Source organism: Phyllostomus hastatus, unplaced genomic scaffold (genome assembly GCF_019186645.2).
Source record: "Phyllostomus hastatus isolate PE091 unplaced genomic scaffold, TTU_PhHast_1.1 phas_contig_210, whole genome shotgun sequence".
NCBI lineage: Eukaryota > Metazoa > Chordata > Mammalia > Chiroptera > Phyllostomidae > Phyllostomus > Phyllostomus hastatus.
The window spans coordinates 34,303,086-34,330,187 of NW_025333737.1; the positions used below are offsets into that span (position 1 = coordinate 34,303,086).

Sequence of the window (27,102 nt, forward strand, 5' to 3'; positions counted from 1 at the left end):
GAGGGTGGGGAGCCTGGGGAAAAGTTAATGAAACACAGGGAACCCTTAGGTCTGTGCGACCCCCCTCCCTTGGGCGGACTTTTCCGGAGGCCCGGATGGGTCAATCACCCCCTTGCTTCTCTATCAGTTTATTCAACCAAAAGCAACGTCTTTGAGTCAGCCGTGAAGCCGCTGCTGAAACCAGGCATCTGCTCTACCATCCCTCGCCTGGCCTCCCTCTGAGGTCACCAGCACCTGGTTGGTCACCTGGAGGGCCAGTGTAGGCAACGCCGTTTGCGTGGCCCCTCCCAGTCCCTCCAGGCCAGCTCTGCCAGGCTTTCTGGAATCGTCCGGGACACCAGGTTCCCTGTCCCCACCCCGCTTGGCTACTTGGGGGTCCGGATGAGGGTGTGGTAGACGGGTTTGACGATGAGGTGGAGATGCAGGGCGTTCTCCACCAGGTACTCGGAGTTGCGCCGCTGCAGGTCGGCGTGCGCCAGGAAGTCGCCCGCCTCCTCGCTGCTCTGGTGGAAGCTGTAGGCGTGGCGGACCAGGAGCCGGCCGTGCTGGCGCGCCCCGACCAGCACCGTCTTCTGGAAGCTCACGCCCGCAGCGTCGCCGCCGCTGCTGGCTGGCGTGACCACGAGCCGCGGCCGGCCGTCCTCGGGGCGCGCGGCGGGCAAGGCGGTGCCCGGGGCGTCGGCGTAGACCGGCCGCAGGCTGACCGGCAACCAGCGCGGCGAGAAGAGCACGTTCCACGTGACGCGGCGGCCGGAGTCGTGGCCGCTGGGGCCCAGCTGCGTCTGGAAGCTGGTGCTGCGGTCGTCGCGGGCTGGGTTGTTGATGACCCACGGGGCGCCCCAGGCGGGCGCGAGGTAGTTGCGGGGCAGGAAGGCGCTGCCGTTGACGTCGAAGAATTTGGCGTAGTGCAGCGGCGAGGCGGCGTGGAACTGGTAGGCCTGAAGCAGCAGGTCGGCCACCGCCTGGCCGTGGCGCGCCAAGGCGGCCGAGCGTGCCTGCAGCTGGAACAGCTGCGCCGGCGGGATCATGGGGTAGCGGATGGCGCGCAGTGCCCGCTCGGCCACGGCGGTTGGCGGCCGCGCGCGGCCCAGCCACGCCTCCAGCGCGTGGAACAGCTCCAGCTCGTCCTGCAGCACCAGGTCCGAGCGCGGCAGCAGCTGCGCCAGCAGCTCGGGACTCACGGCGCCCCACTCGGTGCTCCCCGCCACCGCAGACAGGTTCCAGGCCAGGAACTGCAGACAGCTCTGGCGCAGGGCCTCGTCCCCGGTGCTCACCGCATAGTGGTACCAGCCCACCGCCGGGCCCGCGCCGCCGGCCAGGTGCGCGCGCATGTAGTCGGCCACGCCCCGCTGCAGGGAGGCCACACCGTACTTGGTGGCCAGCTTATGCAGGGGGATGGCCTGGGCCAGCAGCACCGCCAGTTCCCCGCAGTAGAGGTACCTGCGGAAGAGGTGCAGATAGGGGGCGGTGTCGGAGCGGGCCGCCTCCGCCCCCGCCCCCGCCCCCAGCCTGCGGCTGTGCTTTCCGAGTCCAGAGAGGACCCCGCCTTGGGTGGAGAGAGCTTCGGGATCAGGGTGCTCACAGAGCACGGAGCCCTGAGGCATCCGGTCATTTCCTCTGTCGCTCATTCTACTCCCCAGCCTCCTCTTTCCATTTCCCGTGGGGACAGACAAGTAGCACGTGTTTGTGGAGCATCTACTCCATGCCAAGCTCAGTGCCGGAACAAGCCGGTTCGCGGCTCCCAGTCCTGGGGGATGCGGGCGCTATCACCGACCTGCCGTGCGTGCGTGGGCAAGTCATGTAGCTTCACTCGCCGCTGGACCCTGTGTCGAGCCTCTAGGAGAGGGGGAGTAACGCCCACCCCCCGGGGGTCTCGTGACAGTTGGAGAGGGAATGGTGCTCGCCGCAAAGCAGGGGGTCACACGGGTTCACTCCCACTTTCCCCTCCCCCCTCTCCTTGCAGCCCGGGTTTTCTCGCTGTGCCTCCGGTCATCTGTCGTCACTCCTGCTCACTCATTCTGTCTCCTCCATCTGTCTCGTGTCTCTGCTCACCCTCCTGCCGGTGCCCACCGGCACACACTCTGGGGGGCGGGGGGGGGGCAGCGAGGGTCAGATACAGTCCCAACGCCCATGCCTCCCGGAGATTCAGCCCGGCAGCAAGTTGGGAATAAAGGATGTCCCCCCTCCCCCTCCTCAGAGCGAGTGTGGCCACGTGACTAGGTTCCAGCCAATGAGAGGTCAGCAGCGGTGCAGCATGGGATTGAGGGGAAGGATGGTTCAGTGGAGCCACCTGGGGTGAGGGGACGATCCCTCTGGCCCTTGTGTGGTGTCCCTCTTCCTGTTGGCCTCGAACTTGGATGTGATGGCTGGAATCCCGGCAACCACATTGTCTAGGTCATTAAAGCCGTTCCTTTCTCAGACTACAGTGTGACTGGCCCCCCGCGTGCTGGGCACTGGCAGGAGGCAGGAGGGGCGCAGCGCTGGCTGACTTTTTCGGCTCCCTAGCCCTGCGGTGCCCAACCTGGCCTGGAGAACAAGCCACACGGGGGCCTTGAGAATTAACAAATGACGGCTGAAGCTCGGACGGGGAGCCGAGGATCCAGGGCGGCGCCCCGGATTCTGCAGTTGTAAAAAGTTCTCCTGGCTTCCCTGGCTGGCGTAGCTCAGTGGATTGAGCTCGGGCTGCGAACCAAAGTGTCGCAGGTTCGATTCCCAGTCAGGGCACATGCCTGGCTTGTAGGCAACCGCACATTGATGTTTCTCTCTCTCGCTCTTTCTCCCTCCCTTCCCTCTCTAAAAAATAAATAAATAAATAAATAAATCTTAAAAAAAAAAAAACCTCTCCTGGCCAGGATTGGAAACAGTTCTGAGAGCTTTTGGTGACGGACATCAAACCCCTGAGCTCACAGGCGGGGCAGGGACTCACGCTGCACGTGCAAGAGAGAGGGCAGAAGAGAAGGGGTGGAGGGGGTAGTGGCATCCTCATCCTAACGCCCTCTGGGAGATGGACATGATGACCTCTAAGGGGCCAGGGCTCCCAGGACCCTGTGCATGGAGGATCCTGGAGCTCGGGAAGGCTGGAAATGCCCCGCCCCCACCGCGCCCCTCCGCACCTGATGAACTTGTCAAAGACGGCGGCACAGTCCCTGGGCTCCTGCAGCACCACCTCGCTCTGGTTCCTCAGCAGCTCCCGGAGCAGCGCACTCTGCAGCCCCAGCAGCAGGCGGTGGGCGTGGAACACTCGGACCTCGTCGGTGCCCGCGGCCTGCACCCGCAGGACCACGTCGCTGGCGTTGCCCTGCCGCAGGAGCTCCTGCAGGCGCTGCAGCAGCATCTGGGAGTGGTTGATGGCGGTGCCCCCCGCCTCGCCGCCGACCTCGGCTCTCTGGGCTGCGGCAGGAAGGGACACAGCACGGTCTGAGGTGGCACCTGGGCCGGGGGCCACCTGGAGACGCACGTGCCTGGCTGTGGGCAGAGGGCAGGTAGGCCTGGGGAGGCCGTGCGCACACCTGTTTGTGCCCGAGGAGTGCGTGGGTTCCTGCGTGTGCGCACAGCACATCCTGGTGGGGAAGCCGTGAACCTGACCCTGAGCAGACCTTGAGGGGATGCCTAGGGAGGGGAGGTGGACTCCTGGCAGGGGAGGAGAGAGAGGCATGGTCCCGTGTAGGACCAAATGCCCAGAACTGGTCTCTGGAACGCTGGACCCCCAGGCAAGGGCCAAGGAACCCCTACTCCGGAAGAACTCTCCACCTGGTCCGTAGGACGGGTCATGGGCTAGCCTCTCCCCCAGGAGCTTAGCATGTGGCCGGGACCAGAACAAGCCAGGTCCTCATGCTCAGAAAAGTGCGCAGCAAACCCCCGGGCAAGCTCTCTAGTTTCAGGGTGTGCTGCCCGAGGAAGGGGACGGTGACAGTGGGGCTGCGGCTGCGTTAGGTCCAGGACCCCGGGGTGGGCTGGCTGAGGGAGGGAGAGGGGGCCAGGAGGACAAGCGTCAGGCTGAGAGCCGGCCCCCTGGAAAGGATGGGCTTGGGGTGCTGGGCGCCAAGAGAAGGTTAGGGGGCTGGGGGCTGCGAGGGCGGGGAGGGGGAGCGTGAGACAGACCTCAGGTGTGGAGGGAGCCACTTCCATGCCCAGGGTCCCCTTCTGGGACAGAGAGTCCACACTCAGTGGCTGGACTGTCAGTCGGGGACCAGAGGGGGCACAGAGGCTGAGGCGCTGCTAGGGTGGGACTCTCACGGGACTTGCATGTCAGGGCGGGCATCCCCCTTGGAGGCTGGCCCTTCCGTCAGGTTTCAGGGGCACCGTGGGGGTCAGATGGGGACACGCACTCAGTGACAGAAAATGCTGCCAGCAGCTTCCCCAAGCCGAGAGGGGTGTGAGGAGCCTCCCAGGGAGGAAAGGGGGCGTCCCACTGCAGTAGAGGGCACCCGCCCCACCCCTGGGCCCGAGCAGCCCGCGAGAACCACTGGAGGGAAGGCTCACCCAAGAGCAGAGCATCTGTGCATGAGCAGGAGGGAGACAGAGGGAGAAAGGGGGGGGGGGCGAGAGAGGGGCCCCGCCTCCCCAGGCTGTCACTTTGAAGGACCTGAGTGCTGATGCATCCCATTGGCCTCCGACTGGGGCCAGCTGCCCTGGACAACGGACAGTGAAGGGTCTCCTTGTCATCGGGACTGGACCCCGGCCCTGTGGGCCCACCCCTCCTCCCGCTGGGGCAAGCCGCCCTCCTCCTGGGCTGTGTGGACTCCGGGCTCCTCCTGGCTGGCTGGACACTGCCCCTCCTGCCGGTGTGCAGCCAGGACAAAAAGGGCCTGCCCCTGTTCCCTGCCCCCCACCCCACCCCACCCACCGCCCACTCACCCGCACGAGTGGCCAGGCCCACCAAGGTCAGGATGGCCCAGAAGCTGCCCCAGGACCCCGGCTTGGTGCAGCCCAGCCTCGGCATCGTTGTGGCCCCCTCAAGCCCACCAGAGGGACAGGGACACCCAGGCCACCCCTCTCCCATCCCTCCTCCTTATATAGGACTGAGGACAAGGGGATGGTGCCCCTGTCCTGGCCGGGCCGCCCTCCCCCCACCCGGCCTCTGCCTTGGATTGGTGGAAACCGGCCCCAGCTGTTGCCCGGGCAACCTCTTAAGCCAGAGAGTGGCAGCCCCAGGGGCTATTGTGCCGCTGAGGGCCCGGAGCAGGGCAGATCCGGCACCCTCCCCCACATCTCCTGCCCCCAGCAGAGCTGGCCCTCTTCTCCTGGGAAGTTTGAGGCTCCCCAAGGGCAGGCGAGAGGCTCCAGGCTCCAGGCTGACTGACGGCGCTGGCCCAGAGGGTCCCCGGCCCCCTCCCCCAAGCTCCTGTGCTGGCACAGAGCAGGCGTGGCGGCATCTTGGCTGGAGAACCGTGCTGAGCAGGCTGCAGAGAAGGGCCTGGGAGAAGGGAGGGCCAGGGCGGCTCGAGCTCCCACCCGCCCCCACCTCCCCTGTCGGGGCGGGCCAGCTCTCCAGTGAGGGCAGGGGTGTGGAACAGGGACCCGTGGGTAACTGGTGTCATATTCATGATTTTTGTGCGGGAGTGTCCTGGGCACACTCTGGGGAGGGTGGCAGGCTGTGACCATCACCCCCCCCACCATGGGTCGAGGTGAGCCAGGGTGGCAGGGCTGGGCATAAGGCAGGTGCACCCTGGCCCCTGCGTCAGCGCAAGGGGACACTTCGCCCGGAGCAGGGCTGGCCACCCCCGCAGGCCACCCTCCCCCTGCCCAGCCTGCCCAGCCCGCCCGGCCTGGGCTCGGGGGCTGGAGGTGCTGAGATGCACCCCTGTGTGCCCCGCCACCCCCTCCTCTAATTCACCTTCCCATGTGGCCTCGGGCCTCCAGGGGCACCTGCTCATCGGGCCTCTCTCACTGCTTCTGTCCAGCTGCCAGCTGTGGTGTTTCCCTCCCCAGTGTTCCAAGGAGACACCCAGAAGGCCTGGCCCCCACCCCGACCGTAGGGGACACTGAGGCAGAGAGCGAGGGCAGGCCCTGCTGGGTGGGTGCACCTGGGCCCCTCTTGTGGGCAGCGGAGGTAATCAGAGTTAGTGAGTGGGGCTGCCACGAGGGTGACGAGTGTAGGGATGTAGTGGGTGCTCAGGAAGTGTTGGTGGGGCCCTGCGCCCATGGCTGGCCTTTCCAACTCGACTGTAAACAGCTCCTTGCTCACCCAGCGCCTCACGGCGCAGGCAGGGAGGTGACGACCAGGGGAATTCTCCGTCCTTGCTGGGAACTCACTGCATTCTGGGGCTGGGGTCCTGGACACTCTCCCTGGGGGTCTGAGTGGGTGGTTTCTACTCTGTGCCCAGCAGGGGACCTGGCCAAAGCCCGTGGATTCTCAGAGTCTTGCAGGGTTAGGATGTGGCCACCAGGGGGCAGCAAGACTCCTGTGGTTGCAGCAGGGGGTGGACCTGGAGGTAGAGGTGGGAGCAGAGGTCAAGGTATACCACTCCTGCCCCAGGTGTGAGGCTAGCAGCTGGAAGCCAGGCTGCTGTGTTGCCAGAGGGCGAGGGTGGGAGGCGAGTCCAGAGGGGGCACAGCTCTCCTCCTGCGCAATGCTGGGGTGCCCGCTGGTGGCCGTACTGGTCACTTCTGCCCCCCCCTCGCCCCCCCTCCATTGGCGGGAGCCAGCCAGGCACAGATTCACACACCGTCTGGTGTTTGTTTGCCCCTGAGTGACACTCCTTGCCGGATGGCCACTTCACCAGGGCCAGGAAAACAACAGCTTGCAGGGGGCCCGCTGGGTCTTGGTTTCCCAGCGCCGCTGGCAGCCTACCGGCCTGCTCCAGCTTCTCTCCACGGGTGTAGCTACCCCTGCGCCGGGCTTCCTGACGCCCCTCCAGGCCACGCCCCCAGGGAGCCTCCTCCCGGTCTCACCGCGCGCCCGACCGCCCGCAGCCGCTGCAGGGCTGACCGCTCCAAACCCGGCCCAGGAGACTTCCCTCCCGACCTGGGTGCTGCCCACGGCGACCTCCCCTCTCCCCCCCCCAGCACTGGTTTCCCCCGCCCCTCTCTGCAGACCGGCCTTTGTCTCTCTGAGGCTGGTAGAGTCGGCTCCCCAAACCCTCCTGCCTTTCCCCCAGGTCCTCCCCCAGGGTGCGCCGCCCCGCTGAGCCGGTTCCCAGAGTGTAAGCGCACAGAGAAAGCGCAAGGCAGACTGTCCAGAGCCCGACCTCCCTTCTCCCAGCCGCATCCTGCCCTGCCCCTGCGCCCTGGGGATTCTGGTGTGCTCCAGGCTCGTCAACTGTACCAGCTTTTCCCCCCCCCCCCCCAGGCTCAGCCCCACCCTTTCCTCCCTCCTCCTCCCTCCTCCCCACCATCCCCCCTCCCCACACGCACGAACAGGCTCAGTGCGGCCCCGGAGAAACCTCAGAGCTCACCACTGCTTGGGGAGCTGGTGATGCTGGGAAGGACCTGCAGGGACACCCAGGAAAAGCCACAGGGGGACCCTGAATTCAGGACCCAGGAGCATGAGGCTTGAGGGACAAGAGACAGGTAAAGTATGGAGAACCAGGTGGGAGGGGAGACTCGGGGGGGAAGGACAGGCGGGGAGCCCAGCGGCCCCGGCTGGGGCGCCAGAGGCTGGTAATGAATGGGCGGTGTGTCCGGGGAACTCGGTTGAGCAGGGGGCAGGGCGAGGGGGAACTTCAGCGGGAAATCAGAACTAGAAGGTAAAACCTAAAGACCTAATGTGTGGGCTGAGGGGCACAGGGAGGTCACCTTACCCTTTCGGACTCAGTTTCCCCATCTGAATACCAGGGCCGTTCCAGCTCCAGAGGGGTGTTCTTTAGCGTAGGAAAGGGGGGAACCTAGCAACCTCTCTCCTCGAGGAGGGGCGGCTGTGGAGGAGAGCCGGGCAGCTGCTGCGGGTCACCGTGGGTGGGGATCGCCTGGCATGCTTACGAAACGCGCAGCCCCAGCCGGGGTGGCCTAGTTGGTTGGAGCGTCATCCCGGGCCTAGGCGCATGATCCCCGGTCCGGGCACACACAGGAAGCAACCAATCGATGTTTCTCTCTCTCCCTTCCTGCAATAAAAAGGTGTCCTTGGGTGAGGGGTAAACAAGTAATAATACATAAATAGTGAAAAACACAGCTGCTCAGGCCCCTCGGCGGACCCCGGGGCGCAGGCTGCCGGGAGCGGGGTTCGGGAGCCTGTATGTCCACAAGCGCCCCCATCCCGCCCCAGCTGTGGCCTGCCCTGCCGCAGGACCCCGCTTTCCAGGCTGAGGACGCACCAGGAGCAACGCGGTGGAGAGGCCACCGAGGGCTTCTCCTCATCATCAGGGAAGCCGTGCCACTGCAGGGGCAGGGGTGGGGTGGGCTTGAAAATAGGGCCTAACCTTTGGCTGGGTCTGATCAGAGAGTCTGCCCAAAGCAGGGGTGAATACAGACCTCAGGGTCAGGCTCAGGCTCAGGGTCAGGGTCAGGGTGGGGCCACTGCCAGGCCAGGCTGGAAGGAGACCAAGTGCTCTAACCCCACACCCTTCTGCCCTCCCTAGCTGGCCAGCCACGAGTGACCATGCTGCCCACACCCAACGGCAGTGGGCCCAGCCAGGAGCTCGGAGGCCATTGGCCAGAGACACCGGAGAGGTCCCCGTGCGTGGCCGGCGTCGTCCCTGTGGTCTACTACAGCATCCTGCTGGGCCTGGGGCTGCCCGGTGAGTGGGGGCTGGGCCTGGGGCCTGGGGCTGGCCAGGAGCTGGCGTGTCCTCCTTTGAAGGGAGCCGGTCCTCATGCTGACCCCTGGGACGCAGGATCATAGCCCCCACAGACCCCCAGGCTCCCCTTGTCTTTATGGGGGTGACCTGGGTCCCTGGGGAACAAAGCAGCGTGGGAGTGTAAGTGAGGGGCCAGAACTTGGGGTGCGGAAGCTACACCCAAGGTTTCAGCGGAGCAGAGAGGCCCCCTCCCACCCCCAGCAGTGGGCACTCTCCTGGGGGGACTGAGTTCACGCAGGACTGCCTTCCGCCCGGGCAAGAGCTCCCTGTTTCGGACGGCAGAGCTGGGGCTGGGGTTGGGGTGCGGATGCAGGGACGGACAGATGGTCCCGGCCTCGGGGAATTACCCTTCCCTGCCTGTTGCCGGGGAAACCTGTGTGTCAGGCAGAGGCCTGGCCCAGGTGAGGTCAGTGGCCGGCAGGACAGTGTGGACGGACAGGGCAGGGCTGATCTAGGTAGTCTTCCAACCAGATGAGTTTTAAGAAGATTCTAGAAAGAGGTAAAGGAGCCAGACCCAGCAGGTGGGGAGGCCCAGGGGCGACACCTTGGGAGATGAAGTCTGGGCGGCCCTCCTAACCCTCTGACCTCTCCCCTCTGGGACCTGGGCGGCCCCCAGTCAACCTCCTGACCGCGGTGGCCCTGGCCCGCCTTGCCGCCAGGACCAGGAAGCCCTCTTACCACTACCTCCTGGCGCTCACGGCCTCGGACATCGTCACCCAGGTGGTCATCGTGTTTGCAGGCTTCCTCCTGCAGGGGGCCGTGCTGGCCCGGGAGGTGCCCCGGGCGGCGGTGCGCACGGCGAACGTCCTGGAGTTTGCCGCCAACCACGCCTCCGTCTGGATCGCCGTCCTGCTCGCGGTGGACCGGTACCGGGCGCTGTGCCACCCCCTGTGCCATCGGGCGGCGGCGTCCTCGGGCCGGACCCGCCGGGACATCGCCGTGGTCCTTGGAGCTGCCCTGCTGACTGGCATCCCCTTCTACTGGTGGCTGGACGTGTGGAGGGACGCGGGGCCCCCCGGCCCCCTGGACAAGGTCCTCAAGTGGGCTCACTGCCTCACCGTCTATTTCATCCCCTGTGGCGTCTTCCTGGTCACCAACGTGGCCGTCGTCTGCCGGCTGCGGAGGCGGGGCCGGAGCGGGCCGCCGCCGCGGGTGGGCAAGAGCACGGCCATCCTGCTGGGCCTCACCGCGCTCTTCACCTTCCTGTGGGCGCCCCGGGTCTCCGTCATGCTCTACCACCTGTACGTGGCCCCCGTCCACCAGGACTGGAGGGTCCACCTGGCCTTCGACGTGGCCAACATGGTGGCCATGCTCAACACGGTGGTCAACTTCGGGCTCTGCTGCTTTGTCAGCAAGACCTTCCGGGCCACTGTCCGAGGGGTCCTCCATGACGCCCACCTGCCCTGCGGGGTGTGGTCACAGCCAAGGGGCCCCGGGGTGCAGCCTGTGCTGAAGCCCCCAGGGCTCCCCAAAGGGGCAGGACTGTAGCAGGGGGGGGCCCAGCCAGTGAGCTGGGGGCGGCCCCAGGCCAGGTGTCCGGGCCCTTGGTGGTCCCGCCCACAAAACTTGACCGACACCCTACTTTGCAAGATGAGGGCAGAGAGGAAGGCTCCTTCCTGTGGGGGGTGGCCCCCCACATAGAGGGGAGGACAGTTTACGGAACTTTTGCACGAGCCCCGCCCCTGTTTCCTGGGACAAAGCTGATCGTGTCAGCTGCTGTGGGCGTTGCTTGGTGCGGGACACGTCCCCTGGCACATTCGAAGGCCAGGTTCATGCTGGTTGGATGAATGAATGAATGAATGAGTGAGTGAAAAGGTGGATGGACCCATGGCTGACTTGTTTCCAGCCCCGCCCCTTTCCCAGGGCCCACCTCTTGGTCCCTAAGTGGGCCGCTTCTCTGGCTTCCAGTGGCCAGTGTGAAGAGAGGTGTCTCCAGGATTCCGGGGCTGGGGAGACCCAGCACTCTGGGCCAGGCGCCGGGAGGGGCTGCTGGGGAGGGGGGGCGGCCCTGAAGCAGACGCCCAGCTCCGGGGAGACACAGCTCCCTGGGCTCCCGGGAGCCATAACCCCCCTTGGGGGGGGTCTGCCCGGTTCCTGGGGCCTCGGTTTTCATTGTCGCCGTGGCCACGCCCCGAAGGAAATGCCCTCCCAGGGCAGGGGCCAGGGAAGGACCGGTGGGAAGGGAGGACATGGCCCTGCCCTCTGAGCCCACTCCACTTGGGGAAAGTCCTCTTCTCCGCCACACACCACCGGGAGGAAGGAGACGGCTCTGCTGACCTGAGACTGACCCTGAGGGGCTCCCCCGGGTCCCTGCTGGGCCCCCCGTCTCCTGGAGTGGCAGCTGGGAGAGAGCGGCAGATGGGCCACCCACCTGCTCCAGGCGCTGGGTAAACACATTAGCGGCAGGCTGAGCTGACCTTTCCCCTGAGCAGGAGGCTCGGGCTGGGCCCCCACCCCCACCCAGCCCCGTAATGGGGTTACGTAAGTGAAAGAGCCAGATGGATGCTGGGCATACAGTCAGTGCACAATAAATGCTCAGCTTTTCCCCCTTTGCGTCTCTCTTTCTGCCCAGAGCAGGGCCATCCAGAAAAGACGTAGCCATTTCCAGAGGTGGGGAAAAGGCAGGTTCCCAACCCTTTATCTACAATTCTAAACTCCAAAAAAGCTCAGAAACCTCCGGAGTTTGCCACTGACACACTGCGTGGCGAAGCCGGACCAGCACGGATGGGAGACAAGGCACCGTAGGACCCTGTGCGGGCCGCGGCCCGGGCTCTTGACCGTGTGGCTACGGGCTGCCGCCCCGCGCCCACTGGCGTTGAGACCTAGACTAAGCCACACGTGACTTCATTCCGAAACATCCCGAATTCCGAGGCCTCTCGGGTCCCAGGAACTCAGAGGAAGGACTGAGGACCTGCAAGTCCCGCCATTCCTGCCACCGCGTGGTCTCAACGGGCCCTGAGTGGATTGGGGGCTCCGGGGTTCCCCGCTGGCAGAGTTGGTGGACCAGGGCTTCATTCCTTGCTCTAGGAGGAGCAGGGGCAAGGGCAGGCACCCCCAGGGGGGAAGGGAGCCCTGGAGGGTGAGAGGATGTCACCCCACCCCCCTGGTCTTGTCCCAGGGTCTGAGTCCACCCTGCAGATGGAGGCTCTGGGAAGAAAGGTGCCTTTTGGATGCAGAACCGAATGCAGCACAGCTGGGGAGGCACCTTCTTCCTCGTATAAAATCGACAGGACCCGGCCCTGGCTGGCGTAGCTCAGTGGATTGAGCGCAGGCTGCGAACCAAAGTGTCGCAGGTTCGATTCCCAGTCAGGGCACATACCTGGGTTGCAGGGTTGCAGGCCATGACCCCCAGCAACTGCACATTGATGTTTCTGTCTCTTTCCCTCCCATCCCTCTCTGAAAATAAATAAATAAAATTCTTTAAAAATCGACAGGACCCTGAAGGAGAGACACCCCAAGCCAGGGGAGGCCCCTGTCATGGGAGGCAGCCGTGGAGGGGGCAGTGGCCAGATGCCACTCTCTACTGGCTGCTGAGCTGTCCTCCAGCACACACTTACTCACTCACTCACTCGTCCCTGACTCGGGTGAAACCGGCAACTGCCCCCCCCACACAAAAAAAACACAGGTGGGGAGTCTCTGCAGACTAAGGAAACATGCAGAGGGAGGTCAGGCGGCGTGCACACGGCCCTGAGCCGGCCGAGAGCAACGCAGACTCGAACCCAAGTCCACCGGCTCCAGGTCCGTCTCATCCGCCACCCCTCAGCGGCCAGAGATCTAGAGGAAGGAAGGGCAGCCTCAGGGACCCTGGGCGTCACGTCACTTTCCAGTCTTGGACTGCTCAGATGTGGGAGTCGATACCATATTTTCCTAATAAGTTGCGTTAGGGAACAGTGTCTTTTTAATATTTCGGTAACCTTCCATGAACTGAAGAGAGCATCATCGCGTTGATAAGCATGTCACTGAAAAGTATTACTAACACTGCTCTTGCCCTGGCTGGGTAGCTCGGTTAGTTAGAGCATCATCCAGATACACCAAAGTCGCAGGTTCGATCCCCAGGCGGGGCACATACAGGAAGCAACCAATGAATGCATGGGTGGGTGGAGCAAGTAACTCCCTGTTACTGTTTGAGAGCAGTTATTCTTCAAGCGTCTTTCACGTCTCCCCAAGTCTATATATCGTTTTTGCTGGTTTGGAAGTTGGTCGAAAAGTTGGTTGCTGGTCTCTCTACCTGGGTGTATTGGGTTCCCGGGGCCGCCTTGACAAAACACCCCAGTCTGGGTGGCTCACACAGCAGACACGGATTGTCTCACAGTTCCGGAGGCCGGGAGCCCAAGGTCAAGGTGTCAGCAGGTTTGGCTTCTTCCGGGTCCCCTCTCCTGGGCTTGCAGGTGGCTGTCTGCTCCCCGTGTCCTCACATGGTCCTTCCCCTGTGCGGGCGCGTCCCTGGTGTCTCTCCGTGTGTCCCAACCTCCTCGTATAAGGGCGCCAGTCCGACTGGGTCCGCGCCCACTCTGACGGCCTCCTTTTAGCTTAATTACCTATTTAAATCCATGTTCTGAGGTACAGGGAGTTAGGGCATCCGCTTAGGAATTTAGGGTGGACAGAATCAGCCCATAACACTGGTTGTTTTAAAGAGAAATGTTTGTCTGGGCATCCAGTTTTTTTGTGTTGAAAGTAACGTTTAGCTTTATTTTTAATTATATTTTATTGATTATGCTATTACAGTTGCCCTAATTTGTCCCCCTTTGCCTCCCTCCACCCAGCACCCCCCCACTCCCTCAGGCGATCCCCCAACCATTGTTCATGTCCGTGGGTCACGCATATAAGTTCGTTGGCTTCTCCATTTCCTGTGCTGTACTTTACATCCCCGTGGCTACTCTGTAACTACCTGTTTGTACTTCTTAACCCCCTCACCTCGTCACCCATTCCCCCACACCCCCTCCCATCTGGCAACCATCAAAACGCTCTCCGTATCCATGATTCTGTCTCTGTTCTCGTTTGCTTAGTTTGTTTTTTTAGATTCAATTGTTGATAGATATGTATTTATTAGCAGTTTATTGTTCATAGTTTTGATCTTATTTTTTCTTAAATAAGTCCTTTTAACATTTCATATAATAATGGTTTTGTGATAATGAACTCCTTTAGTTTTTTGTTTTTTCTTATCTGGGAAGCTCTTTATCGGCCCTTCCATTCTAAATGATGTCTTTGCTGGGTAGAGCAATCATGGTTGTAGGTCCCTGCTTTACATGACTTTGAATGTTTCTTGCCAATCCCTTCTAGCCTGCAAAGTTTCTTTTGAGAAATTAGCTGATTGTTTTATGGGAACTCCCCTGTAGGTAACTAACTGGTTTTCTCTTTTTAAAAAAACATTTTTTAAAAAGGTTTATTTTTCAGAGAGAGGGGAAGTGGGGGAGAAAGAGAGGGAGAGAAACATCAGTCTGTGTTTGCCTCTCATGTGGTCCCCACTAGGGACCTGGCCCACAACCCAGGCGTGTGCCCTGACCAGGAATCGAACTGGCGACCCCCTGGTTCACAGGCGGCACCCAATCCACTGAGCCACACCAGCCAGGGCTAACTACTTTTCTCTCGCTGATTATAAGATTCTCTCTTTATCGTTAAACTTTGGCATTTTAATTATAATGCGTCTTGGAGTGGGCCTCCTTGCATCCATCTTGTTTGGGACTCTCTGTGCTTCCTGGTCTTGCATGCCTGTTTCTTTTGCCAAGTGAGGGAAGTTTTCTTTCACCATTTTTTCGAATAGATTTCCAATTTCTTGTTCTTTCTCTTCTCCTTCTGGCACCCCTATGATGCAGATGTTGGAATGCTTGAAGTTGTCCCAGGGGCTGCTTGCACTACCCTCGTTTTGGGGGGGGGGATTCTTTATTCTTTCTGTTGTTCTGATTGTTTTTTGCTTCCTTACATTCCACGTCATTGATTTGATTCTTGGCTTCATCCACTCTACTGTTGTTTCCCTGTAAATTGTTCTTTATTTCCATTAGTGTATCCTCCATTTCTGACTGGATCTTTTTTATGCTTCTGAGGTCCTCACTAAGTCCCCAGAGCATCCTTATCACCAGTGCTTTGAACTCTGCATCTGACAGATTGCTTATCCCCATTTCGCTTAGCTCTTTTTCTAGAGTTTTGATCTGTTCTTTCATCTGAGCCATGTTTCTTTGTCTCATTATTTTGGCAGCCTCCCTGTGTTTGTTTCTATGTACTGGGTAGAGCTGTTTTGACTCCGTGTCTTGGTTGTGTGGCCTAATGTAGTAGGTGTCCTGTAGGGTCCTGGGCACCGCCTCCCCTATCACTCTAGCTGGGTACTTGAGGTGCACCCTTAGTGTGGGCTGAGTACACCTTCCTCTTGTAGTTGAGCCTTCATTGCTGTTGGCAGGTCAGTGGGAGGGATTCACCCAGGCTAATGAGCTGCAAAGATTGGCTGTGACCACTGACCACCAACCTCTGCCCTCCATGGAGGATCACCTGTGCAGGGGTAGGGTGGTGGTGCTCTGACGTGGTCTGTGGCTGTCCACTGGGTGTGCAGGCCCTGGGGGTTCTCGGGTGGTGCAGGCTGAGGTCAGCGCCCACCTGCCTTCTGCCCAGGGCCACCTGCCTGAGCTATAAAGCAGTCTGCGATGGCTGCCACTTGTGCTGGGCTCGGAGGTTCCCAGGTGAAACCAAGCAGTGAGTCTAGGCTGGCTGCCACTGGTGCTGGGCCTGGGGCTGCTTAGCCAGAGGTATGAGGGCTGGTTGCTCGTTGAGGCTGGTTGTTGCTTGTTCTAGAAGATTTAGGAAATTGGGACCAACCCACCTTTCACCTGTTGCTATCGGTTCAGACAGCAGGGGGCGCTGCAGGATCAACAAACGGGCTTGGAAGCAGCTGGCGGACCTTAGGGCAGATTTATGGGAAGATCTAAGCCACAGCAAGGAAATTGTCTGCCCTGGGGCCCAGTGTCCGCGGGGAGTAGCTGGGCGTGGCTCAGCTGTTCCCCCGGTCACTCTCCTCCACCCTGAAGCCGTGAAGCCACAAAGCCACGTCCGGCTGCCAGGGTGGCTGTCCTTTTCTCAGGCCATTCTGGTGGCTGGAGAGGTTTCCAGTGCGTGGCACTGTGTGAAGGGCCCTTTCATGGCCCTCCTCCCTCCACCCTCCGTCGGCGGCCTCAGGTCCGGCGGGCCTGCCTTCACCACAGGGCGGCTTGGCCCGCCTGGGCTCAGAGCCCCGGAGCCTGGGTCAGTGTCTCCAGGCTCCCCCACGCCCCCTCCAGTCCGGTTCCCTCTGACCCGCCCCTGGCCAGTGGGTCCTGTCCATGGCAGCCACCTGGGCAGCAGCCCCACATGACAGGGGTGGAGGGACAGGGGCCAGGAGGGTGACGGAGGGAGACTGCCAACCCCACAGTGAGTCACGAGCAGAGCGAGACCCGGGGGCAGGCGGCACCCCGCTGGTGCTGGCGCTGCTGCTGGCCCTGTCCTGGGCTGGGGTGGATTTCCTCCCACTGGCCACCACGCGGGAGGGGCCGTCTTTTACCTGCTTCAACTTCTTCCCCTGCCCCCAACAGCCCCATCCCCCCAGCCAGCTGTCCGCTGGCCTTGCCATCCTGAAGCCTGGGGTGGGGGCAGGGACAGGATGGTTAGGGCCACTTTGAGGGGGGAAGGAAGAAGGGAAGGGGGGGTGCTAATCCCGGGAACTCTGAGCCTTCTCCCCTGAGGCTCAGGCTCACTCCAGCCTTCACACCCCTATTCACAAAACCGGGAAAGGGGACCCACCCTGGGGAGACTGTGTGGGGGGCACCTGCCTGGCACTCCCTCACTTCCATGCAAAAGGATTGCTGAGGCCTCCCTCCAGTTCTTTCCAAAGAAAAGGGCGTTGGGGCCTGACTCTCCCTTCCCCTCCCTGTGAGGTGTGCCCAGCAGGGCCCCCCCCTGCCCTCCTCACTCAGCTTCCACCCTCTGGGCCGGAGGGGGGAGGGAAGGGGGGGTGAGGGCACAGTAGGTCTCCTCCCCACTGGTCGCTCCCTCAGGGGAACCCCAGAACCCCATCCTCCTGGCCAGGTGTGAGGAGCTGGGTCCTCCCCACCTCCAGCTGAGCCTGCAGGGGCTCCGGATGGCTGGCCCCGCCCGTCCCTTCCCGCCCGCCCTCTGTGGCTGCTGGAGAAGAAAGAGTTAATGAGGCCTGTGGTATTTCTTCCCCGACTCCTCCTAGATGTATATTTAGCAGGCAGGGCAGGCAGAGGGAGGGGAATGCCAAGATGCCCTCACACCATAGCCTCCGACTTGCCGCGCCTCTGGAAGCGGGGGCGGGGGGGTGCGGGCAAGGGAGCGGGTCCTGAGGGGTGGGGTGCTGGGAGAGGACCTCGTGGGGGCGAGGGGCACGGCCTGTGTGAGTTGGTTCTCAGCAGAAAGCTGGGGTCCCAGAGAGGACTTGGAGGCCCCAGCGTGTGGAAGGCGTGGCTCTTCTCTCGTGGTAGAAGGACCGAGCAGTGACCGAGTCTCCCGGGGGCGTGGGCGGGTGGTGGAGAGCAGCGCGGGCGCAGGGCCCACCAGTGAAGGCGGTGGGGCAGGGCCCTCCACCCGCCTGCGGGAGCCGGGGCGCGGCTCCCCTGTCCACCTGCCTCCTCTGGTCCTGAGTGTACCTTTCCACCTGGAATACCCTTCCCTCACGCTTCCAGAGCTCTGGGCTCCTGACCAGCTCCCCCACATTCCCCGACTCCTCTGACCCCAGTGCGGAAACAAACGAAGGCACCCAAACCAGGACAAGCAAAGGATCTGGGTGCCGGGCTTGCGGGACACAAGGGGGCAGCGCCCATCACCCGCCCCAGGCGGGGCCCCACCCCGAGCAGCAGCTGCAAGCTCTCCAGCAGAAAGAAGCCGTGTGAGGCTGTCGGCGTGGGGACGGTGTGGGGGGCTAACCAGAATCGGGGCGTCCTATGGTGCACTAGAGGTGCGTCTTTGGCGTTCCCTGCTTGGCCCTACGTTGGACGCAGGGTGAGAATCAGGGGAGCTGTCAGTCATAAATCAAGCCCCGGCCACCTGGGGCCGTGGGCTACAGAGGTCATCGGGGCCTCCCTGGAGACAGAGGTCCCACTTCCTGCTGTCTGACTCACAGATGACGGGCGGCGGCCGCCTGGGCGGGTTTCCGCAGAGACGGCGTCGGAGTTCTAGCAGAGCAGAGACTCCGCATGGCCCTCCGTACACTCCGTGTCCCCCCGACAGCCTGCACTGTCCCCCAGCACTCCAGCCGAGCAAACCCAGAAGCAGAGAGGCTGCCGACAGCTAAGTCCCCGAGCCGGTCCGAGGTTCAGAACCTGGACAAGAGCCCCGGCGGGGGGGTGCCCCTGCCTCAAAGTGGTCGCCCACCCTGGGCTCCAGCTCCACCCAGGACTCTGAGCGGGCCGTCAAGAAGTATTTCTTTCTTTTTTTTTTAAGATTTTATTTATTTATTTTTATTATTAAGAGAGGGAAGGGAGGGAGAAAGAGAGAGAGAGAGAGAGAGAAACATCAATGTGCGGTTGCTGGGGGTCATGGCCTGCAACCCAGGCATGTGCCCTGACTGGGAATCGAACCTGCAACACTTTGGTTTGCAGCCCGAGCTCAATCCACTGAGCTGCGCCAGCCAGGGCAAGAAGTATTTCTTAAATGGACGAAGAGTAGTTTGTATGACGTCTGTGAGGGGAAGCAGTAGAAATGCAGAAAGTGCATGCAGGGCCCTGGCGGCTGAGGCAGCTGTAATCAGGGCGCCAAGCCCTCGGCCCCGCCCTCCGGGCCACCCCGTGACCGCCGCCGCTGAGCTCCTGGTGGGGAGCTGACACCACAGGCGGGCGCCCGGGGCCAGCGGGGCTGGAGGGAACTGGCCTCCGGGGGCCCAGAGCAGTCTGCCTGCGGGCCTCTCCGCCCCGCTGTTTACTCCGCTGTTCCGGCCCGCGCAGTGCAGGTCCTGGTCCTGCCTCGCCCAGTGAGGGGGCGGCCAAAGGCAGAGGACGCCGCCCCCCCACCCCCCGGGAGCTGGCCTGGGGTGCAGCCACGTGGCCCCGTGATCTCCGTCCCTGCCCTCACTCGGCACTCCGTGATTGTGTGACATCACACCGTCGGAGGGCTTTTCAGTGTAGGGGGAACGGCCCCACGGGGCGGGGGGGGGTGTCAGGTGACCAGGCTGCCCGAGGGTGTCCTGTGCTGGCCCCACAGCTGCCGCTGCGAGGTGAGGCCCTGGCCGGAGGAGTGTCACACTCCCTATTGTGGCCCGCATTCTTGTGGGCCGGAGAGAGGCCAGGATTCAGGCCGGCTCCCCTGGGTGACACTGGTCAGGGCAGGCAGGTGGCCCCCTGGGTCCCGAGGGAAGAAACGGAAGGAATCATTTCAGCGTGCGAGTGCTCTGTCAGTGGGCCCCTCCTCCTTCAGCCTCGCTTCCCCTCTGACCTCAGGGGGGAAGGGTCACGCCTAGGAAGGAAAAGATTTCAGGTGAGCAGCAGGTGTGTTTATCGATTTGTTTTCTCCCAGCGGCTGGGTGGTTCTGCTTCCTGGTACGGGAGCACCTCCCGGGGTCAAAAGGAGAAGTGTGGTCATGACCCGATAGAGAGTTCTAGAATCCCGGACCTGGGGACCACCCAGTCAGCCTGCTCAATTCACACAGGGTTGTGACTTGGGAGCCCAGGCCCGGGGCAGGGAGGTGACCGCTTGTCTCCACCCCCCCCCCCGCACTCCTGGCTGAGGATCGCTGCAGGGAGGGGTGTGGACAGGGCCTGTGGTGGCCTTCAGACATTTCAGTGGGTCTCCACCCTTCAGCCTCCCCTCCTCCTTCTTTTCCTCGGAAAGGTGACCAGCAGAGGGTTCAGTCTTTGAAAAACCGAAGGGGAAAAACTCATAATGTGGGCAGACACAGGAGGAGGAGGGGAGAGAGCAGGGGCCCCAGGGAACCAGGAGAACCAGCCGGCTGAGGGGCCGCGGGGCCGGGTGAGAACGTGCCGAAAGGAGCGGGTCCTGTGAGACCCGGCGCTGCCGCGGCAGAGAGGCTGGTGCCCGGCCGGGGCTGGCAGAGCGCACCCTTGGTTTTCAGTGTAGATGCAGTCGGTGCGGGGACGGGCGCTTCCGCGGAGGAGGGAGCCTGGGCCCAGGACTCCAGCAGCCGGTGCCGCCCCCACCCCCTCGCCTCCAGGCCTGTCCCCTCCTCGTCTGGACCCGGCCCTGACCCTGCCACGGCACAAAGCCGTCAGGAGTGTCCCACTGCCCCAGGATGGAGTCCCGGTTCCTCCGCAGGCGGCCCTTTGTGGCTTGGACTCCGGCCACTTGGTCCTGGCTTTCCCGTGTCGCCTCCCGGCCGTGCTCCGGCCAAGCCGTCCGGCTGACTGTCGGGTCCCAGCGCCTGGCCGGGCCCTCCCCACCCGCACCCCCGCTGCCTGCAGAGGACCCCACGTGCTCCCTTCCGTGGGGCCCAGGGGGAAGGGAGAGGCTCCAAGGCCCTGCAGATGGCTTTCCACGGGAGCTTTGGTGAAGCTGTGTGACTACCCAGAGAGGGGCCTTCTTGCAGTCCTCCAGGTCCTGAAACCCCACCAGCACGAGGGGAGGCCCCCTGGTCAAGGCTGAGGAGGGGCCACCCAGGTAGGGGCGGGGGAGGGCACAGAGGTGGGTGTGCTCCGAGGGGCCAGGTGGAGGCTGGCAGCTAAGAAAACATTTTTAGTGGTTTTGCCGCCGGCACCTACATTCCTGAGCCACCGAAGGGGAGAAGGCCAGAGGTGGGGGGTTGGGGGCGGGCGGGGAGGCTCCCTAGCAGGCCTTGCCCCAGGACCAGCTTTGACAGGAGGAAGACCCAGGTTAGGGGAAGTGCTGGGGGCATGTTAAGGGCAGACCCTCCAGGAAGCCGAGAGCCCCGGACAGGCCAAGGGGCGGTGGCGCGGCCAGGCTGGCAGTGGGCGCGGGTGCCGGAGGCCCCACTCCTCCCTCCCCTGCCCTCCCCAGTGGCGGGCCATCTGCGGGGGAAGAACCAGGAGCTACCTCTCTGAGCTGGCACCATCTGGGTGGCCAGGAGGTGAGCCAGGGAATGCCAGGGTGGCCGCCAAGTCGAAATCACTGTGTCCAGGCCTGCCCTTCCCTGAGCGGGGGTGTGTGTGGGAGGGGTGAGGCAAGAGGCTGGGGAGGCTGGAGAACTCTGGGGCTCCCTTCGGGGCATGAGGCCTGAGTACGAGGGTGGGGCCGTGATGGGTGAGGTCCCCGGCGTGTTCCTCTCGGGTGGAGAGGGCTCTGTGTGGAGTTGAGCAGGGGATCCAGTCTCAAAGTGGGGCACTCGGGGTAGGGGGTGGTGCGTTCCCTCTCTGTTCCTAGATCCCCCAGCTCTATCGTGAGACCTGGGGCCAGGCTGGTCGGTCCCCCCACCACGGCTGGGCAGGACCAAGTGGGGCAGCTCTTGGGCCAGAAGATAAAAGTCTCTTTCGTGCCAAGGACACAGCTCGGGGTCCTGGATGCCGAGCCTCAGGCCCCGTGGACAGCAGAATTGCCAGGTGCTCCACGATCTCCGTCCCTGGGTGTCCCTCCTGTGGGCGTTTTACCTTACGTGGCCAAAGGGCTGTGCAGTGGAATTAAAGGCACTAATCAGCCGACCTTCAAACGCACTGGTTAGTCACACACTTGGTCTGGCCTAACTCCACGAGCCCTTTAAGAGCAGGAGCCTGTCTGGGGGTGGAAGGGAGGTCCGAGACTCCGAGCCTGAGGAGGATGGGATGCCCCCCGTCCCTGGCCTTGGAGGTGAGGGCTGCACCCCTGAAAAGACATGAGCAAAGGAGCCCTTAGAGACTGAGACAGACCCCCGGCCAACAACCCACAGATCCCGGGGGTCTCATTCCTGCAGCCACAGGGAACCCGACCTGCTGACAGCCGAGAAGAACTCGGGGGCAGGTTCTCTCTCAGAGCCCCCGGTGGGAGCTCAGCCTGGCCAGCACAGCAGTGTCGGCCGTCAGGCCCTAAGCAGGGACCCAGCCGAGCACCTCCAACTTCCTTCTACTCTGTGACACCAGGAGCCAATTCACACACGGCTGTTAGGCCTCCAAGTCTGTGGCACGTTGTTCCGCAGCAACAGACAACTAAGGAGGGTTCCAGGCCATGTCCGTTGAGCCCAGGTGGGGAGGCAAGGGCAGCATCCTGAACCCCCCACCGCCCGGGAGTTGCAGCCTCCGCCTGCACTCTGGCCCCGCCTCCACATGGGCACTGTCCAATCTCTGTCCACGCGGCCTTCGCCCGAGGCACCCGCTCCAATGCCTGGGCTGGGACATCTGGACACAAACTCTTGCATAAGACAGACTGGTTGCAGGTGAGCAGCGCAGCTTCCTAGGCCTAGTTATCCAGGTTTCTTAATGTGTTTGCTTCTCTGCTAACCTCCCCCTGTGTTTCTGCCTAGTCCTGACGCTGTCAGGTCTTTGAGTCCACGGCCAAAGCAAAAGTCCTCTCCAGCGAGTTAACTAGGGAGGACTCCCTAGTTTAGGACCCGGTTCGCGCTTCCAGATAGCCCCTTAGAACGTGGGATGAGTTGCTCTCTCTTGGTCTCATGACCCAACTACCTTGACTTCATGCTTTGGCGGAGATGGTTAGCTGTTCACCCAAATCCCTGCCTCCCTTTCCCAGAAGAGAATTGCCACCAAGGAGCAGAGACGACATTTCCTGGTTGTTTTTGCAAGGAGGGGATGTCATGTGACTAGCTCCCACCAATAGAATGGGAGCAGAAAATATATATTCTGAGCCGAAGAGGTGGGTGCGTGTGCTTCCCCACACTTGCTCTTCCACTCGCTGGATGCAGATGACCCTGGGGGACAGCACAGCCCTGAGATACAAAGGGCCTGAGTCCCCGAGTCACTGCGTGGAGGAAAGTCACCAACTGATCGAGAAAGGTCCTGCTTTGGTGTCTCATGAGCAGGTGATAGATTTCTAAGGCATTTGAACCGTTCTACGTCCTGGGGTCTATTTGCTACTGCGTTTCAGCCCAGCCTTTATGATGCGCATCCCTCCGCTTGGCCCTCAGCCTGAAACACGCTGTGCAAGGTGCTGGCTGAGCTCCTGTGATGAAGGCTCCCAGATCTCCCCGGGTTTCACTCCCCTGCTGGCTCCCCTCCCTGTCTTCTCGGTTCACGCTGTCTGCTCTCCCGAGTCTGGCTGACTCAGCCGGCCCGGGCCACCATCCGTCCGCGCGCTGTCAGCGAGCACCTGGCTCACGGAGAAACGCACATTTATTCCTCCCCCCCACCCCCACACACACAGGGCTCTTTTCTTCAGCAAAGGTGGTGCAGCGAGACATTTGCAGACGTGCACTGCCATTCAGCACACAGCTCCTGGTTACTCTGGGGTGCAGCCAGGGAGCCCATGTCCTTAGCCCCAACTCTAAGCAAGAGCCTCCAGGGGCTGGGGAAGAGGTGTGTGGGGAGGGGCAGGGGGGTAGGGTAATGTCATGGAGAGGCGGAGGAAACCAGAAGAAGGTGACAATTCTCTCAGAAAGCAATTAAGCATCGCTTGGTGGCCTCAGGGACACCTCAACTGTTTGTACTCTTCCCCCAGGGAGACTGAGGCGTGGGGGACAAGAGACTCTGCAGCCCTAGTGAGAAGCTCGCGGCAGAAGGGCAGCCCCATCCGGCGCCAGCTGCAGCATGGGGGAATGGGCCAGATGGGGGCCCGAGATGCAAGGAAGCCCCTCCCCACTGACCGCTGCTGAAGGACACAGCTCAGGACCCCAGCCCAGCAGGGAGGAGAGGCTGGGGTGGACAACAGCACCGCCTGAAACAGGCCCGGGCTCTGCTGTGGCTCACAGATGCCTCGGCCCAGCTCCCCAGGGGGTCAGATGCCCCGGAGGTCACAAAATTACACAGCATCCAAGCTGCGAAAGGCTCCAGGATGACTCTGCCTCAGCAATTTTCAGTGCAAATTTGCTTTTTGTTTGAGCCTGGAAATAACGGTGGCAGACTCCCCAGGGCCCAGGAATGCAGCCACGGGCTTCTCCTGGCTTCTGTCTGAAGCAGGACTCCGCCAGATGCACAGCGCAGCGCCGAGGGCAATGACAGCCACCTGGCCTGGCTGCCCCGGGGGCCGAGACCCCACTAGGAGAGGTCAGCGAGGGTCACTGGGCCTCTCCATGCTTCTCACTGGTCCAGCGAGTGGCCTGAATCCTCCTCCATGGGCAGCCAAGGGGGTGTCTCTCTACTTGCGGTCCAGGCAGCTCTTAGCACTCACCCTGAAGGGGCGGCGATGACCTGAGGAGCCAGGAGGGGGTGCCTCTCCTACAAGATGTGTGTAGAGGTTTCCGCTGAGAATCTGTACCCGGCTTCCCCAGTCCCTTCCCTGTGGCTCCCCACCTTCCCTGCCCAACGTGCTTTCCACCAACTTCGACCCTTCCTCCCCGGTGCTGGGCCTGGCTCCTCCCGCTTTTGCTCAGAGGTAACTCTGCTCCTCAGCGCCTCGCAGGTGCTCCCGCTCCAGTTCCAGCTGAGTCCTGTCCACGCTTCATCTGCAATCACGTCTGCCCAGATCCCCTACCTGCAAACCCCCATTTGTTCCAGGGGGACCGGGGAGCCCGGGTCTGACCAGCGCTGGGCACCCACAGGGAGTGCCAGAGACCGAGGTCTCCCGGGGACGGGCAGCTGGGATGGTTCCCGCGAGCAGAAATAACTTGAGCCCTCTGCCCTTTCCTTCCTGGGAGTGAGTCAGCACGGAGCTGGCAGAGAGAAACGCGAAGCTAGACCTGGGCCTAGCAGAGTGGGCAAGGTCAAGTGCAAGGACAGAGACAGGCCAGCCGTAGGGGTGGGCGCTGTAGAGATAGACACTCGGCCTCACTAAGACTGAGAGAAGTCGGACAAAAACGCCACCCAGACGCCACCGGGCAGACTGGCAAAGATCAAAGGCTTGACAGCCGCCGCCCCAGCTGTCGAGGGCGGGGACGGCGCTGAGCTGCTTCGCAGGCAGGATCGCAAACCCGCAGAGTCCCCACGGAGGGCGCTTCGGCGAAATCTGCTGCGTGAGCACATTCTTCCACCCAGCACTTCCACTTCCAGAAAAGTGGCGTCGGGCTGTGCGTGCACATTTGTGAAATGACCTAGGTGGCGTGTTTTTTTTTTTAAGATTTTTATTTATTTATTTCTAGAGGGGGAGGGGAGGGAGAAAGAGAGAGAGAGAGAGAGAGAAACATCAATGTGCGGTTGCTGGGGGCCATTGCCTGCAACCCAGGCATGTGCCCTGACTGGGAATCGAACCTGCGACGCTTTGGTTCGCAGCTCGAGCTCAGTCCACTGAGCTGCGCCAGCCAGGGGCTGCATTTTTTTTTTTTTTATATGAATGACAAGGCATTGGAGGGGCCCTCCATCAGGGACCAATTTCACACGCAGAGTATGCCCCGGGCCAGGGACAAAGACTCAGAACCAGAGAGGCCTGGCTGTGGACGCGAGGCCCAGAGACCCGGCAAAGCGGGAAAACAAAAGAAAATCAAAGCAGGAGCGGATCAGCGGTGTGGCTGGCCGATTTCGGGTCTCCGCGGAGGAGTGGCCTGGCGTGCTAGTGCGCGGGCAGAAAGACACAGAGAAAGCCAGCGCGCGGGCTTGTCTGGCTGCGTCGGCTGAAGACACTGCGGATGGAGACGCGGGAAACTGGTTTCATCGGTCACAGAGGAGCAAGGCTTTTCATTGGTGACCTTTCTGCAACTTTACACTTCAGAACCGTGTGACTACGTCACCCGCTGAAAAAAAGCACAGTTGCGCACATGCGCACCTGACCTCCGTACTGGACCCGGACGGCCCCCACCGAAGCAGTTCCAGGACCGAGGGTGAGACGGTGGGAGGCCGGGATCACTCCGCGTCCCGTTCACGTGGCGCGTGACCGTCTGCAAAGCGCTTCTCTCGCGTTGCCATGTTCGGTCCTCAGGACAGACCCTTTTTTTTTCAGACGAGGAAATGGGGGGCCTCAGAGGCAGACTGATTTCTCGGAGGTCCCCCAGCAGGCGGCGGAGCCAGGGTTCCTGTCCAGGGTTTCTGGGGCTCGGTCACGTCGACCTGCTTCCTCACCCGGTGGCCGGGGAATCCCGGGGGCTGGGGTCACGGACGTCCTCATGTCCACCCAGGACACGAGCCACCCAGTCCCTTCACCCCTAAAGCGAGAATACTACTACTACTACTGCCCATTCGGAGGGTGCTGGGGAGGATTCCATGAGCTAAGCAACAAGACAACGGCAACCCTAGAAGAACTCCCAGGCCCAGCTTCCTGCAGACCCGCGCTGCCCCCTGAGGACTTGCCCCCTTTCCCGGGACCTTGCCCGAATCAGGAGGAAGCGTTCCACCCTCTCTCTCGAGTTTGTTCTGTACCACCAGCACGCCGGGCATTCATCCTGACGCTCCTTCTCCTTCTCCTTCTCCTTCTCCTCTCTCCTTCCCGCTGTTTGTCCTGCCCACGCCTGCACCGGCTCCCCGCAGCCTGGAGAGAGGAGGCCTGAGATTCTGCAGAGATCCGAGCCAGCCCCGCGCCTGCAGAGGAGGGAGCCGTCTGTGCCTCCGCCAGCGGGAGCCCTCTTCTGCCCCTTCTCACCCCCCCCCCGCCCCGGAAGCGCCCCCAACGGCTCCACTAACATATCCGAGACGGGTTTGCCTTGGAGATCACAGCCAACCAGAAATAGATGATGGAGGGGAGGAGTGAAGAAACGACAGTTCGTCTTCCTTTGTCCTCCCCACCCCCCCACATAGGTTCTCGTGCTATGCCTTTATGTAGCTGTCATCCTTGTGGGTTTTTTTTTTTTTTAATATAGGATAGAGCGTATTTCTCTCTCAGACACTGGCCTGGCGGTGGGAGGTCGTGTCTGTTGGGGGTCTTCTCCGCCACCAGGTCTCTCCGAGAGCCGGGTGCGGTCCTGGGAGCGGTCCTGCCCTTCTCTCTCCCAGAGATCCTGGCTGCGGGGCCGCGACCCGCTCGCTGCCAGCTGTCTCCGCGCCCGCCCGCAGTCTCCCAGTTTCAAGTGCCTTTTTGCAAATGTTCAAGGGAGGACGTGCGAGTGTTGGCCCAGTGGGAAGCCGCTTTGCAGGAACACAGGGCTACCTCCTGTAGCCAAACTCGAGGCGGCAGCATGAGGGAGAAGGTCGCCCCGTGGCACAGCGGCCAGCAGGACATGTATTCCGTGTGAAGGAAAAGGGTGGCTAGAACCCATGACTGGGTGGATGGAGAGAGGAATTCACCCCCGATGTCTGCATTCCTGCAGTTTGGGAGGCTGGGAAGTCCAAGGTCAAGGTGCCTCATGCTTTCCTCCTGGTGAGAGCCCTCTGCCAGGTTCAACGCAGGTGCCTCCTGCCCGCCCTCACGTGGGGGGAGGGAGCTATCACCCATTAAATAAAGAAAAGATTGATAATTAGAACCCATTTCTCTCTTATTTCAG

General features: G+C 62.2%; 2 protein-coding genes across 2 annotated transcripts; one reads left to right on the forward strand and one right to left on the reverse strand.

Annotated features, from left to right (window-relative positions):
* Positions 1-155: 155 nt before the first annotated feature.
* BTBD17 (BTB domain containing 17) lies at positions 156-4,980 on the reverse strand. Its single transcript, XM_045835651.1, has 3 exons — positions 4,858-4,980; positions 3,114-3,390; positions 156-1,440 (listed from the first exon to the last, which is right to left on the reverse strand). The coding sequence occupies exons 1-3, from the start codon at positions 4,940-4,942 to the stop codon at positions 366-368; spliced, it is 1,437 nt and encodes a 478-aa protein (XP_045691607.1). The 5' UTR covers positions 4,943-4,980; the 3' UTR covers positions 156-365.
* A 2,397-nt stretch (positions 4,981-7,377) lies between these two features.
* Positions 7,378-10,579, forward strand: GPR142 (G protein-coupled receptor 142). Its single transcript, XM_045835652.1, has 3 exons — positions 7,378-7,512; positions 8,517-8,675; positions 9,475-10,579. Exons 1-3 carry the CDS (start codon positions 7,488-7,490, stop codon positions 10,221-10,223), a joined length of 933 nt encoding a protein of 310 aa, XP_045691608.1. The 5' UTR covers positions 7,378-7,487; the 3' UTR covers positions 10,224-10,579.
* Positions 10,580-27,102: the final 16,523 nt, after the last annotated feature.